Source organism: Impatiens glandulifera, chromosome 1, assembly GCF_907164915.1.
Source record: "Impatiens glandulifera chromosome 1, dImpGla2.1, whole genome shotgun sequence".
Taxonomy (NCBI): Eukaryota; Viridiplantae; Streptophyta; class Magnoliopsida; order Ericales; family Balsaminaceae; genus Impatiens; species Impatiens glandulifera.
In genome coordinates, this window is record NC_061862.1 from 66,723,287 (window position 1) to 66,739,017 (window position 15,731).

At 25.4% G+C, this 15,731-nt stretch overlaps 1 protein-coding gene across 1 annotated transcript; it reads right to left on the reverse strand.

Moving 5' to 3' along the window:
- Positions 1-219: 219 nt before the first annotated feature.
- On the reverse strand, positions 220-1,747 carry LOC124922635 (heat shock 70 kDa protein 15-like). Its single transcript, XM_047463359.1, has 4 exons — positions 892-1,747; positions 743-812; positions 556-669; positions 220-478 (listed from the first exon to the last, which is right to left on the reverse strand). Exons 1-4 carry the CDS (start codon positions 960-962, stop codon positions 371-373), a joined length of 363 nt encoding a protein of 120 aa, XP_047319315.1. The 5' UTR covers positions 963-1,747; the 3' UTR covers positions 220-370.
- Between the last annotated feature and the right edge of the window lie 13,984 nt (positions 1,748-15,731).

The following is a 15,731-nucleotide window of genomic DNA, read 5'->3' on the forward strand; positions in this document are numbered from 1 at the left end:
TCATTATCTAAATTTTAAAAATGCATAACAAACGGCATATTAAGTGATAAACACTAACTCATCATAAACTAGTTGATCACCGTATGAGAAAGAAGACTTTTTTAAGTTAGGCTTATTTTGGAAAATTTAAGAACTTAATCTGACTTCTTGTATGAAAACAAATCTGGGGCTTTGATCAGAGATTTTAAATAAATTAGACTAAAATAACACAATGGTGTTTTAGAGGTATTCTTCCAAACAAGGTGTTACTAATATAGATAAAATAGAGAGATTATATGCGAAAAAAACTCTTAATACATTTTGTATAAGAAAACCAATTGTGTATCGTACCTTTTCCTTCTCTGATAATTCAATATGATCGAACTTGGGATCAGTTGACATTACAGCCTCTGTAGCTATTGATGCTATATACAAGCTGGTCTATCACTGAATCCCTCTCTGTATGTTCCTTGTGGCGCTCTTCAATAGGATCACCTTGCTACAAATTTGGTTTTTGAAGTTAGGCCAACAAAAATTCCTCCAAATTCAGAAGATAGAGAGTGTTGAAAATAGTACCTTCTTGAGTTCATCAACTTTATCAACGTATACTCCTTTAGTCTCATCTTCCCCATCTTCATACAGCCAATCCTCTACTTCTTCTAGTTTGACAGTGAATCCTTCTCGTCTTCTCTGTTCATGAATGAGTTTGAGAGCTTTATTTAAAATGAACAAATAAAAATTACAATGTATTATTTATTCTAACTGAAATGAATGAGAAACAGAGTGGCCATAGCCCATGCCGCCATGTTTGTCCAACCGCCAAACCTGAAATTCTACATTAGAGAAGAAAACATTGATAAGTATATAATAGAAAAAAGACAAGTTAATGATTAAAGAACAATAAATACTAACCTTAATCTTAAATGATGAACCCAAAGAGGGTACAAGACCCCTAAACCCAATATCATAAGCAGTACTTCCATCAGCCTTAAACAATCCGAAATTCCTCTCAGAAGTAGGACCCGGTTTCAGATTCTCATTAAACAATGCGAAAACATATCCCTTCACAGTTCTCTTCGGCCTATAAGGAATACCCTTCTTCTTCAACAATCTCTTTCGTAGATTTTTATTATAAGTCCTAGCATTCTCCTCATTCGCCCCAACTTCATTCGCATCACATTTAGATGCCCACCCTGTTTCTGAAACAATCACCTCTGTTTTCCCAAAACCCGCCTTCTCCAGGGTTCCAGATGAACACGGTATGCAAAGAACATCATTTAACAAACTTACAACAATAAATAAACAAAGAAACTGAAACAATCAAACACAGACTAAGGAGTAAAAACATATAAAACAATACAAACGTAAAAGAGAAGAGCAGAACTAACCAAAATCAGTAGAGGAACGAAAGCAATCCATAGATTGAATACTCCTAAATCCAAGAGTTCCGAGTTTAATTTGAACCATATTCATCAACCGAACCGAACCGACCGCCGAGACCAGATACCCAATCCGAAGAGCAGTTTCGCTAATATGATCGTGAAGATTTTTCGGTGATTTTTCGGTGATTTTTCGGTGGAATGACCTGCTTCAACCCCAACGCAATGATATGGAGAAGAGGAATATAAATGGAAGACGACTAGACTAGATCCTCGACGATTTTCACGGTGGCGGCGCAACTTGATCGTGGTTGAAGAAGTCGGCATTTGGTTGCCAGACGCAACTTGAATCGTCGGTCGACGAAGTTGGCATTCGGTTGCCAAGCGAGCCCAATGAAGATGGCTATATACGGTGCAAAGAAAGAGAGAGTTCATCTTATAGATAGGTTTTAGATTTCCTTAAGATTTAGGTTTTAATTGTGTTGGCTTTAGGATTTTTATTAACATTTACTTTTTAATTTTAGGAATTTTCTGTTAAGATTTATTTTTAATTGTCTTGGTTTGGAATTTTTCTCAAAAATCTTTCCTACATCTTATCAAGTCAAATTTAAAATTTAAAACTTAACATTTTATTAAATTAATAAATAAATATTATATGAGTTTTTATTATAATTTCAATTTTTTAAATTTTTTAGATTAAGTTATATAATATTAATAATTTAATATATATATATATATATATATGTATAATTTTATTTTTATATATAATGAAAAATAATACAAAAAAATATAATTAAAATATTTTTAAAATTTGTTGTATCAAATTTAAAATTGTTTTATTATTATATATTATATGATAAATGTTTGAAAAATATTTAAACATAATAAATATATATATATATAATTAGATAAATGTTATTTTATAAATAAACATAATTGAATCAAAATACTTCTTTGTTTAATGATTTTTAAGAAATAATACATTCTCTCACATTCTTACTCTCTCACATTTTTATGCATATTTGTTATCAATATTGTCAATTTAGTTACATTCTCGTTGAAATATACATTATTAACAATTCATCTCAACACATTCTTACTCTCTCACATTTTTACGCATATTTGTTATCAATATTGTCAATTTAGTTACATTCTTTTGAAATATACATTATTAATAATTCATCTCAATTCATTTTTTTTAATCCTCATATATATATATTGTCATTTTAGTCTTATAAGTTATACCACAAGCATTTTAATCGCTAGATCAATTCTTATTGTTAAATTTAATTTTTATATTTATATATATATAAAAAAAATAGTTTTTACTATTTTGGAGGCACGAAAAAGGAGGTATTATTGATTTCTTTAGGATGAAGACTTGAATCTGATATGGCTTGTCTTGCTAGCCTCTTTCTATAGAAGAAATTTTGATTGTTGAAACAAAAATCTAATTTAATTTATCTAAATGTAATATCATAACATAGTTTTAATAAATTTTATGCAAGATCAAACATTTTATGGAAGATTTCATATAGTGAAATATTTGTGAGACAAAAAACAAAACAAAAGTGTTTGTCTTCACTCTACCAAGAAGGTCACGTTTATCTTTTTATGGCTTGTTCGTTTATAACTTGTTCATCATTATTCATTACTATATTAAAAATCATTAGGTACAAATTTTTATCTTATGTCTAAGTCGTAGTTTTGTCCCGTTTTTATATAAAGACTTAAGCTCATGAATTTACGAACAAAATTTTTGTGCTTTATCACTGAACTAATTACGTCATTAATAGTTTAAGCGATAAGAATAGTTCTTAAGACTTATGAGATCAAATATCACAGTTTAAAATAAAAATAAAAAATTGATTACATATCATTTTTAAGAAAGAGGATTCATTTGAAGTTGTTTCATAAGGAAGTTTATTTTGTATTACTATATTATTGTTACCTGCTCTAACTTACCTTTCGAGATAATTTAATCTAGAGTATTTTTGTTTTTCTTAGATTTAAAAAATATATTCTTTATTACATTATAATTTTAATCGTCATCACTTAATTATTTTCATGCCACTTTAGAGCACTATCCACAAGTGCATTTAAGGTGAACTTGTATTAGTTGTAATCTTTAATTTTTGAAACATCATTGTATGTTTGGATCAGTGGAATTGAAATTGGAATTGGCATTGGCATTGGAATCACAATTCCAATTCCATGAGAATTGGCATTGAATTACAATTCAATTCTTATGTTTGAAAAAATTATAGAATTATAATTCAATCCCAATTCCTATGTTTGAAAAAATTATAAAATTGTAATTCAATCTCAATTTTTATGTTTATAAAATAAAATATAATAAAAATAATTTTAATATATATTATCTATTTTATTAAAATATTAGTTTGACAAAACTAATTATGATAACTCAAGGTCAAAAGATTTTTTTAAGTTTCGATTTTCATTGAAAATATATCAATTCAACATGGTAGAAATAAAAATATTGGTTCGACATTTTAACTTACTAAATTTAAAAATAAAATATCGGTTCAAAATATTATTTTCTTAAATATGTTTTTACGTTTTTGGCACGTTTAACACTTTAATACGTTTTTCACATTTTTGACATGTTTAACACATTTTCACACGTTTAACATGCTTTTCACGTTTTTGACATTTTTAATACGTTTTACATGTTTTTCACACGTTTTGACATGTTTAACACATTTTTGGCACGTTTAACACGTGTTTAACATGTTTTTCACATGTTTAACATGTTTTTCATGTTTTTGGCACGTTTAACACGTTTTTGGCATATTTAACACGTTTTTCACAAGTTTTACACATTTTTGGCACGGTTAACACGTTTTTAACATCTTTAACACGTTTTTGGCACATTTTGACAGGTTTATCACATTTTTGGCACGTTTAACATATTTTTAGCACATTAAACACGTTTTGGCACATTTAACACGTTTTTCATGTTTTTAACATGTTTTTTTTGCATGTTTAATACGTTTTGACATTTAAACACGTTTAACATGTTTTGACACATTTAATACGTTTTTTGCATGTTTAACACATTTGACAAGTTTTAACAAGTTTTTAGCACATTTAACATATTTTTGGCACATTTTACATGTTTTGACATGTTTAACGACACATTTAACATGTCTTCACACTTTTGACACATTTTGACACGTTTTATACATTTTGACATGTTTAACACATTTTGGCCCGTTTAACTTACTTGTGGAACATTTAAAAAATTTTGTCCGTTTAATTTATTTTTTTGCTCCGTCTAATATTTCTTTGATATTATTATACGTTTAACATAATTTTGATTTTTTGATATTATTTTAATATTTTAATTACTAAATTAGTTGAAGAATGTTTCTATTATATTGATTTCTTTCCGTGATTCGTGATAGTCAAATTAGAGAAAAATGTAAATCTTAAAAAAATAAAAATAAAACGTAAAATTTGAAGCTTGAAAAACTTAAATGAAATTGAGCTTCGGAAACCCTATTTTTGTCATTTTTGTTGCACAAACGAAGAGATGTGACTAGTAAAGAGCAAAAGAAAGAGCAACCGAAAGGAAATAAGAAGAACGCAAACAATGGAAGATCCACCAACCAGAAGTGAAGAAGAAGAACGCGAGAGTAAAGGAATAGCAACAAGAATAGAAGAAGAAGAAACGCAAGGAGACGCGACTGGTAGAGACTCTTTTTCAATGAGCGGGAAACGCATTTTAATTTTTTTCCTCCACCGTGATAGACATGTGACATGCCACATAAGATTTGTTGTTTCGCTCTTAGTGTTAGTCGTTGCCTTCCTCGACCCTCTTATAAATAATATAAATACAGTAACAAAAATTAGCTCAGAATTCGAGCTATCAAATTTGAGCCCATAATATTTTTAATGGGCTCATACTAACATCTACCAAACATATATTAGTCCAGTTGGGGACCTTAGATCAAATTAGAGCTCGCCATGGTATTGGCCCAGCCAGTAATACTCTATATAAATATCTTACCCTTGCATTATATTTTATTATTTTACTTCATATTTATTATATTTCTTTTATTTATTTTAACAAATTATATGTTCGGTTTAATTATAGACGGAAATTGATAATATTCTTTACTATTTTTTTAAATACAATTTGTTCTAATTTAAATATGGACAATAAGTAAAAGAAAAAGGAAATGGTCAAATACAACTTCCATGGATGATGGGCCAATCATAATCTACTATTTTAATGGGCAAAAATTAAAATTATTGCTAGAGGGTTGGAATAATGATAACAACTTTTTTTTTTAAAGTAAAATTGGTTAAAACACACCAAATTCCACCATTGTAGAAAAAAAAAACTGCATTATCATTTGTTTATGAAATAGTCGTTATAGCATGAATGAATGAAGTTGAAAGGATAACTATAAGTTTTGATGATGAATTTTCAAGTATATTTTTTTTTATAGGATGCCACATTATATTATATATATACATATATGACATGAATACATGATTGATTCCTATTAACCAACTATTATATTTATAGTGGTTAAAAATGTTAATGATTGAATATTGATAGTCCATTATCTTTTCTAAATGTTTTTTTAATAGTGTAGAAATATATATATATATACCAATATTCTTTGGATATTTTGCTGAATAATTGAAAACGATATAGATATTAGTGAAGAAGCGATGATATAGCACATAACAAAAAATAATTTAAATGTCTAAAATTATTTGATCAGCAAGTGAAATACATAAAAAAATGACTCGATTCACCAGTATTTTGAGTCTCTTATGTGTCAAAATTGTTTTGAGTTGTTATTTTTTTTAGTGATTTTTCTGATAAATATTTTTAATTGGTCTTATTTGTGACAAATAATGTCTAAATTGAACTGAATTATTTTTTTTATAGGTTTTTAGTATTTTGGTGTGATTTAATCGATTAATTAGATTAATAAAATAATTTCATCCTTTAAAAAATATTATTTAGATAAGGTATATGGCATGGTACATGTTTGATTATATCTTTTAGATAAGGCCCATTATGAGAGTCAATGACAAAACTAGTCATTAGTCAATAGCTTACATTATCATATATCTTTTTAGAATTTATTAATTAACGTTATTTATGACTACTAGTAATTTCATACGTTGTACGGAAAAATATAAACGAAATTTTTATAAAATATTTAATTTAATAAAAGAGAATATATTTATATGAAGAGAAAATATAATATATATATATATATATATATATAATTAGAGAAAAAAATAGAAAAAATAATTATTATTAATTGTTTCATAATATAAGTAAATTGTATAAAAATAAATAATAAACAAATAATATATAAATAATTGTAGAAAAATTATGTAAGGAAAAATATATTTATATAAAATTAATTATGAAATATATACATGATGTGAGAAAAAAGAATGATCGATTAAAACTGAAAATAATAATAATACAATACAAACCAAAAGGCTTGATTTAATTTAAACTATTGAAAGCAAAATAAAAATTTAAGTCAACACAATATTAAACAAACATTCATAAAAAAAATAAATGTATAACTCTAGTATAATTTAAGATATCCTATATTATAATAATAGTTAATAATGTATACTAATAAAAAAAACAACTTCCATAAAATGAAATTAAAAAATTGTAAAATAAAAAATAAAAAATAAATTTTTTGTCTTTTTTGTCCTATCTCTTCAACAACTTTGTCTGTTGCTCCTCCCTAATAAAATTTAATTAACATATAAAACACATTTCAAAAACTTAAATAAGACATTAAAATAGATAATAAAAAAAACAATTTATTTGATCACAAAAATTTGAAAAAGTACCTCTTTAACAACTTTGTTTGAAATTGATGATCATCCCTAATAAAATTTAATCAAATATATATAAACTTTTCAAATATTTAAATAAGACATTAAAATAGATTAAAAAAACAATTTATTTGATAAAAAAATTGAAAAAGTACCTCTTTAACAATTTTGTCTGAAATTGATGCTCCTCCCTTAACAAAATTTAATTTAATATATAAAACACGTTTCAAAGTTGAGCATAAAGATATCCAAAATATGTTTACCTATTGAGTAATGAGTGATTGACTTGGATCAAACACTTTTATAATTGTAAAATTGTGTGATTTTTTCTTGAGGTTGTAATCAGTAATTTTAACTTGGAACACAAGTTTTCGCGATGACATTGATGATAACGGCAATGGTAAATCTTTGTCACAACTCGGATGTAATTGTAACAAATCTGAAACGGTTAGATTAACTAACTTATTTACAACTCTATCAAAAAGCACAAATAGTGCAGCTCCTGACTCGTCACCAACCTCAATCTCTAATTTATATCTAAAATAGATACAAAATAATTAATGAAAAAACAAAATAGTTATAATTAAATATATGAATATAGTTTGTTAATGATCAAAGAGACAAAAATAAACACCTTGGAGTAGGATTTTTTGTAACTTTAACACATGAGTTGCAAAAAAAACATCGCCCTCGAGCGTTACTTTTCTGTGACAATCATCACAAGAGTAGTAAAACCAACCATTGTAGTTGCATACATTATTGATTGTCGCTTCAACGGTACGTATACATTCCTGTTAACCAATAAACCAGTAAGATAACTATAAAAATATTGAAATACCAATTTTACCAACCTTGCTTTCCTCATTTGACAATAGGTTGTATAATTCCTCAATTGTGTGTCGATCTTTCATCATCTCATCTTGTAAAGACATCGAACTTTCAACAGTATCATCCAACAAACATACTTGAGATGGATGGACAGCAAATCTACAATTAGTTGATTAAACGTGGCACAAAAATAATATTCATTAAAACAACAAATATTTAAACAAAGAGTATTGTTTAAAGAAAGACAATATCAACCTTTCTCGCATAGTCACCACCTCTGGAATCATTAGATTTTGAAAAACTTGTGTGGTCGTTGTTGAAGAAAGGACATGATGACCTATTGAAAGCACATAAAAATGGTTAACACAAACATATTAAGACATAAACATATTTTTTTTACAATTCATACCTTGGTATAACTTGACAAGAAAGTCGGTCACAACTATTACGATAGGATCTTGGTTGTTAGATCCTTCAACAAATTCAAATTTTTCGGCTATGTTTCCCCATAAAGTTAGATTAATATCTTCTCCACTATAAAATAACACATAGAAAAGGTAAAAATTAAAATATTTAATAAATTAAAATATTTAATAGAGTAAAAAAACAAAAGAACTCATTTAACTTATAGATTTATAAATGACCAACCTATCAAATTGAAGGTTTAAACCACATTTTGCAACTGTGTTATATCCAATTTTGCTAAAAGTCTTAGAGCCCAAACTGATAAGACGAGCTATAATAACTATAACATAAAAAAGGAAAATGTAAGTTAAAAATTAAATGAAAGACAATAGTTAATCAAAACACTACCTGTTAGTTGTGAGCAATTGTCACTTCTAGAAATAACCTCCTTGTAATCAGAAAAATTAAATTTATATCTCGAAATATTTAGAATCTCAGAAAGTAGCTAAACAAAATTTTCAAAGAGTTTGGAACTGGTTTGTACTGAGCGTTTGACTTGACAACTCAAAATTTTTGAAATATGTATATGTTACCCTCCTTTAATAAGTTTCGATGTCTTGGAACAAATTGACGATCGATGCTGACGTGAATAACCGCACCCTATAAATTACATGTTAGTTTGCACTAACATACATTAATATATAACAAAATATTAAACACACTTACCTCCTTGTCTATTAATAAGAAATCAACACTTAGCAATTCATTATTTTTTTTTAGTATTTATTGCATCTCACATGTACATAACTCTTGCAACTAAATGTTTGTAATTGTCATCCGTAGTCAAATCTAGAATTCCAATCCAATGGAGGCTTGTGTGTCAATTTTTTATATTTTGATATGAATTGACATTATAATAGTTAGTATAAAATATAAACATAAAAATAAAATTTAAAATAAAAAAAGTAAAAATAAAAAAACTTTAAAAATATTTATATGTAAATATAGATTGAATAATAATAAAAAATTAAATATGAGAATATATTAAATATGAGAATAAAGACAAATATTATAAAATAATGAGAAATAATAAATATAATATATTTAAAAAAATTCTTTTATGATTAAAAATAAATATCGTGTATTAGCTTTTAATAGATTCACCATCTTCTGTAAAAATAGTTATTTATTTTTATGAAAATTTAATATATTATGCAAAACATTTTTTATATAAAAACATTAAGAATATTTAAGTGAATAATTGGATTGTTATAATTAACGAAAATATATGTGAAAAAATGATCAAATATTTAAAAATTAGATGTTATAGACATAACAAGCACATTTCTTATAAAAAAAAGTATTTATATATCATATGTTAATAATAATAATAAATTATTAATATAATATGAATATATTAAAAATGAGAATAAAGATAAATATTGAAAAATAATGGGAAATAATAAATAATTAATTAAATGTTATAATAATATTTCAAAAAAAATTATTTATTTCTTTTGTGATTAAAAATAAATATTATTAAATACATTAAACTTTATCATGTGAAATTGTTTGGAATAGAAAAAAAATCTTATACTCAAAAGATAGAGATCATCTTTTTTTAACTAATAAAACTATATGTATTTAAAAAAATTAAATATATTTAACTTAAAAAATTATTTTTATTTTATTAAATCATACAATATAGTCATTACTCCTACTTTGACTCAAAAGAATGATGAATATTATATTGGATAACTTCAACTAAAGTAATTTTAAAAATATTTAGATTGAATAATAATAAAAAGATTATTAATATAATATAAATATATTAAATATGACAAATATTATAAAATAATATGAATAATAAATTAATTAATTAAATGTTATAATAAGTAATAATAATATTTAAAAAAAAATAGGAAAATAGAAAAAAAATATTTTGCTAAGAATAAAGAGATTATATGTATTTAAAATTTTTATTTTATTAATTAGTCATAAAATTTAATCAAAAGATAGGACGTTGTTGCAGCGGCCTGAAATGATCAAATTCCTGGAAGAAAAAAACAATGAACAATAGATTGGTGAAACATAACATATTACCAATTTAATTATTGAATGAAATAATGATGTTGATAGAGAAATTGATGTTAATATAATTTAATTATTACTCACTTTAACCAAGATGGAATTCAAAAGATAGGACGTTGTTGCAGCGGCCTAAAATGATCAAATTCCTAGAAAAAAAAAACAATGAACAATAGATTGGTGAAACATAACATATTACCAATTTAATTATTGAATGAAATAATGATGTTGATAGAGAAATTGATGTTAATATAATTTAATTATTACTCACTTTAACCAAGATGGAATTCAAAAGATAGAAGGTTGTTGTAGTTGCCTAAAATGATAAAATTCCTAAGAAAAAAAAAAGCAAAACATTGAAAGGCGAAAGGAGACTAAATAGGCAGAATATCACTCTTCTCTCTTAAATTGAACCTTGTTGATGTAAAATTATTTATAGGAAAACAAATATTTAGATGGAAAAAAAGATGAAAAATTAGGTTAATTTATTATATTGATTTAATTGCACTGTTTATGTTTTTCATAATTATTATTTTTGTGTTAAATTTTATAATTATTATAATATGATAACTGAAAGTTAAGTTTTATATTATAATTAATATAATATAATAACTGAAAGTTAAATTTTATAATTAATACAATATATAATTGAAATTCTTAATTTTATGGTAGGTTTTAATGTTTTATAATTAGTATTTAATGCTAAATATGATAATTATATTTTTTTTTCTATTTTATAATTAATATAATGGGATAACGGAAAGTTACATTTTATAATTAATATAATATATATTTGAAATTCTTAATTTTATTGCAGGTTAAGTTTTATATTATAATTAATATAATATGATAATTAAAAGTTAAATTTTATAATTAATATAATATATAATTGAAATTATTAATTTTATTGTAAGTTTTAATATTTTGTAGTTAGTATTTAATGTTAAACATGATAATTTTTTTTTTCTATTTTATAATTAATATAATGGAATAACTGAAAGTTACATTTTATAATTAATATAATATATATTTGAAATTCTTGATTTTATGGCACGTTTTAATGTTTTATAATTAGTATTTAATGCTAAACTTAATTAATATAGATAAATATTTGGTTTAATGTGTATATGTAAAATATTAAATTTTAATATATTTTAATAATAATTATAACATTAATATATATATACAAATTAAAATTAATTAATATATTTAGGAAAGAAAAACAATTCATAAATGAAGAGAGAAATATGAAAAAATACCTTGTGATATGAGAATTATTTTGGAGAGAGCGTGAAGTACACCCTCAACATTTCAAATTAAGCGTTATTAGATATATATAGATATCACACTAATTATAATATACATCTATACTATACTCCTATATATTATATAAATATAGAAGTACATATCCAACTTTCAATTTTTAGAACATATAAATGTAATACAGACAGATCCTTCTAAGGAAAATAAGGCTGACCTAAATACCTAATTCTAACCTATGATAATTAAATATATTGTAAACTCTATTGTATATATTAATACCATATTTTCTACAAGCCTATATAAGAGTATGAAAACCGTCACAACGAATAATACAAAATTAAACACATATAATTTAGTGTTAGAATATATATAAAAAAAATGGTCCAGTTTTTATATACAATCGAACTCTATGTCGAGTCATTTAGGGTTCAAACTATTAAACATTTAACCATCTCATGTTTTTCTTCAAACGAACATTCATTCTGTTGTCAATTGGTATATTATTTGGACCCTTGAAATAACACTTTTTTTAAAATCAAGCACTCTCCTCCTTCACATTCTCTACCGAGCATTGACCTTCATCTTCTACTCCATCAAACCCCATTTTCTTCAAAGCACTACCCTTTTTCCAATTTTTTATATGTAATTTGTATTTGATTGTATTCTCTTTAAAGTATTGAGTTGTGTACAAATCTATTCATTCACATGTGTATTTATTTTGGCTTTAACCATTACTAGAAGAAATAAAATCTTCTAGTTAATTGATTTTTCTTACTTTTAATAGGTTTTCTCTTGTTATTTTGGACCTTATTTCTATCCAGATTGAAAAAAGAAAATATTTCATTTTGGTTTTGACATTTGAATATGATATAATTAGTGGTTAGGACTTAGAGAAAAGTGGGGTCCGAAGAAAGGGTGGTGTTTTGAAGATCCAAACATTTTATGGAAGATTCCATATAGGTGAAATATTTGTGAGAAAAAAATTAGTCTTCACACTGTCAAGAGGTTAAGTTTATTTTCTTTTTATGAATTGTTCTTTCATAGCTATATATATATATATATATATATATATATATATATATATATATATATATATATATATAGAGAGAGAGAGAGAAGTGATAGAGAGAATTTGGTGAGGGAATGACTTGACATCACCTTCATTGGTTGTAAAATGTAAAAGTGAGAGAAAAGAGAGAAAAGAGAAAAATTATTTGATTTTTTCAGCAAATAAGATTATGCCAAGTCATTCCCTCACCAAATTCCCTCACCAAATTTCTTCACCTAATCATTTCTCATATATATATATATATATATTTTGTGCTATTTAATAAATTTGAGATACTTATTAAAGTTGTTTAGGTTGCAACTTATTTATTTTTTTGTTTATGCCCAATATTTTAGTTAATCCGTTAGTGTATATAATATTAATATATTAAAATATTATATTCTATAATTTATATTATAGAATATAATATAGTAATATAATAATATATTAATATCATATATATATATATTATTATATTATATACACTCAAACTCCTTTATAGTTGTTTTTATATGCACCTATTTAAGTTTCAGTGAAAGCAATTCCTAATATTTGGATCAATGTCATTAAGGGGGAATAAAATTCAAATATCAAAAGTGGTATGCATTGAGCAATTTTTATATAATATCTAAATTTAGAAATCTTACTTAAACAATAATGTTGCAACTTTTAAAAATCAATGACAAATTATGGAGGATGAAGAAGTTGTAAAACATTTGAAGGGCATAAGCTGGTGTAGGATTGATGATCTCAAAACCTTCAACATTAATTTCTTATTAATTTCTTCTTCGGTGCAAACCTTGTTTCAAGAATGATGTCTTGTATAAGACATATATGTTGGATGAAGATAATGAACTTTGGAAAAATCCCGTATTGTTGATATTATTATTTATAACTAGTATGAATCTCGTGCATTTGCATGGGTAAAGATACTGTATAAATAAAATATTATTTATTTATAAATATTTTAAATAAAAATAATATTTTTAAATTTATTGAATTGATTTTAGTATGTAAAAATAAAGTTTAGTCCAAATTTAATATTTAACATAAATTTTAAATTAAAAGTGTATAAAATTATAAATTGTGTGATTGAAATTTATTCCGTACTTTTATTTGAAAAATATTTAAAGAAAATATTAAATAAATAAACGACAAGTTACACGTATACCAATCATATCAATTAGCAATGTAACATTGGTTAGTCGGAAGAAAAGTAGTTTCAATAAAAATGTTTTAAAATTTGAATTTTAGATCAAATTATATAAAATTTTACTTTGATGTAATATTACTTATTGTTATAAATAAAAAAATATTATAAAACTATCTAACTAATTCATTTATATTTTTTTTATTCACTATCAATATCCAAGGACATGCCTTACAATAATAAAGTCTGAAAATCAACTATAAACTACACATCAACAATAAACTACTAACTATTTTCTTATTTATCATAAACAGGCTATTTGTGAGTCTAACCGTTACAAAACAAAGTGCATCTATAAATAATTATTGGAAAAGATGAAATGAAGAACTTTTGTCATTACATGATACTTTGGATTATAAATCAAAGTTTCACATAATATAAATCAGGAATAATGACAAACTTTTTTTTTGAAAACGGTTTAACACTATTTCATTAAAATGCCCAAAAGTGGGAGGGGTCAATAATCAAAACTAGACAAGCCCTAGTTTTGATTGTAAGATGACAAACAAAAGACCCCAAAGTTTCTGAATGGTGGCAGTCAAATCACATTACAAAACACAAATTAAAATGAACAAAGACTACAATCTAGCTATCACAACCTATGATGTCTCCATATCCACCTTTTGATCATATTGCATTCTTCCATGTCCTAATCTTCTCACGTTCTTCATGAAGGGAGATTGAATTGAAACAGATGATGATGTTTGTCTGCTCTTATTGTTTAATCTTCCTCCATATGAAATCGTACTAACATAATAAAATGTATTCTTTTTCAGGATTTTAAGGTTTTTGTCACACTTTTCTCTGCTTCAGGTTTTCGTGTTTAAGGATCAACAACCTTAGTTTCCTTCTCCTCTATTGTATCTTTGCTTTCATCTTCTGCATCTTCCTCTTCCTTGCATTTAGGTTTATCTTCTTCAGAATCCCCTATTTAATCAATTTCTTTTCCTTTCTTACTTCCCTCTTCTTGAGTTTGATTTCCTTTTGTTCCTTCACCCAAATTATGAACATCTTTCCCTTTAACATTTCTTTCTTTTGCTGCTTGTTTTTCTACAACAGTTTCATTTGTACTAGGAATCTTTTGTTATTTAGCTTCTCCATTCTGCATTTGTTGTTCCTGGTTTCCTATCTAACTGGCCATTAATTTAGGGCATCTGATTATAGAATGTTTTAAAGGTAGTATAGTTCATGCATCTGTACAGTCGCCATTCATAGTGTATGCCCATCTTGGTAGCATTTCCCTTTTGATCTACCATTGTAATTTCGTTGGGGAGAACGCTTCTGGGTTGAACTATAACGCTCATCTTAGCATATGTGAGATTTTTTTCTTTCCATAGTGATTTTGTCCATGTATAGCGGGTTTCCTAGAAGGCTAGCGAAATGGCTTAAGGCTTCCGCGTTGTACATGTGAGGAGGGATATTTCACAACTTGAACCAGATTTGCACTATTTCTTTTAGAATACTGTCATAGCTCGTACCCTCCTTCCATTTTTCGAGCTTCATGTATTCTTTCCCCACGTGTGTATGTTCTAACTCTAAAATTTTCTCAAGATTAACCTCTTGATTGAATTTAAGGAAATACATGTAGTGACTATTAGAGGTGACCTTCATTAGACCTTCTTTTCCCCATTGCTTCATGAGTTCTTCCTTGGTGGCATCAAAAGTGGCAGGTTCTTTC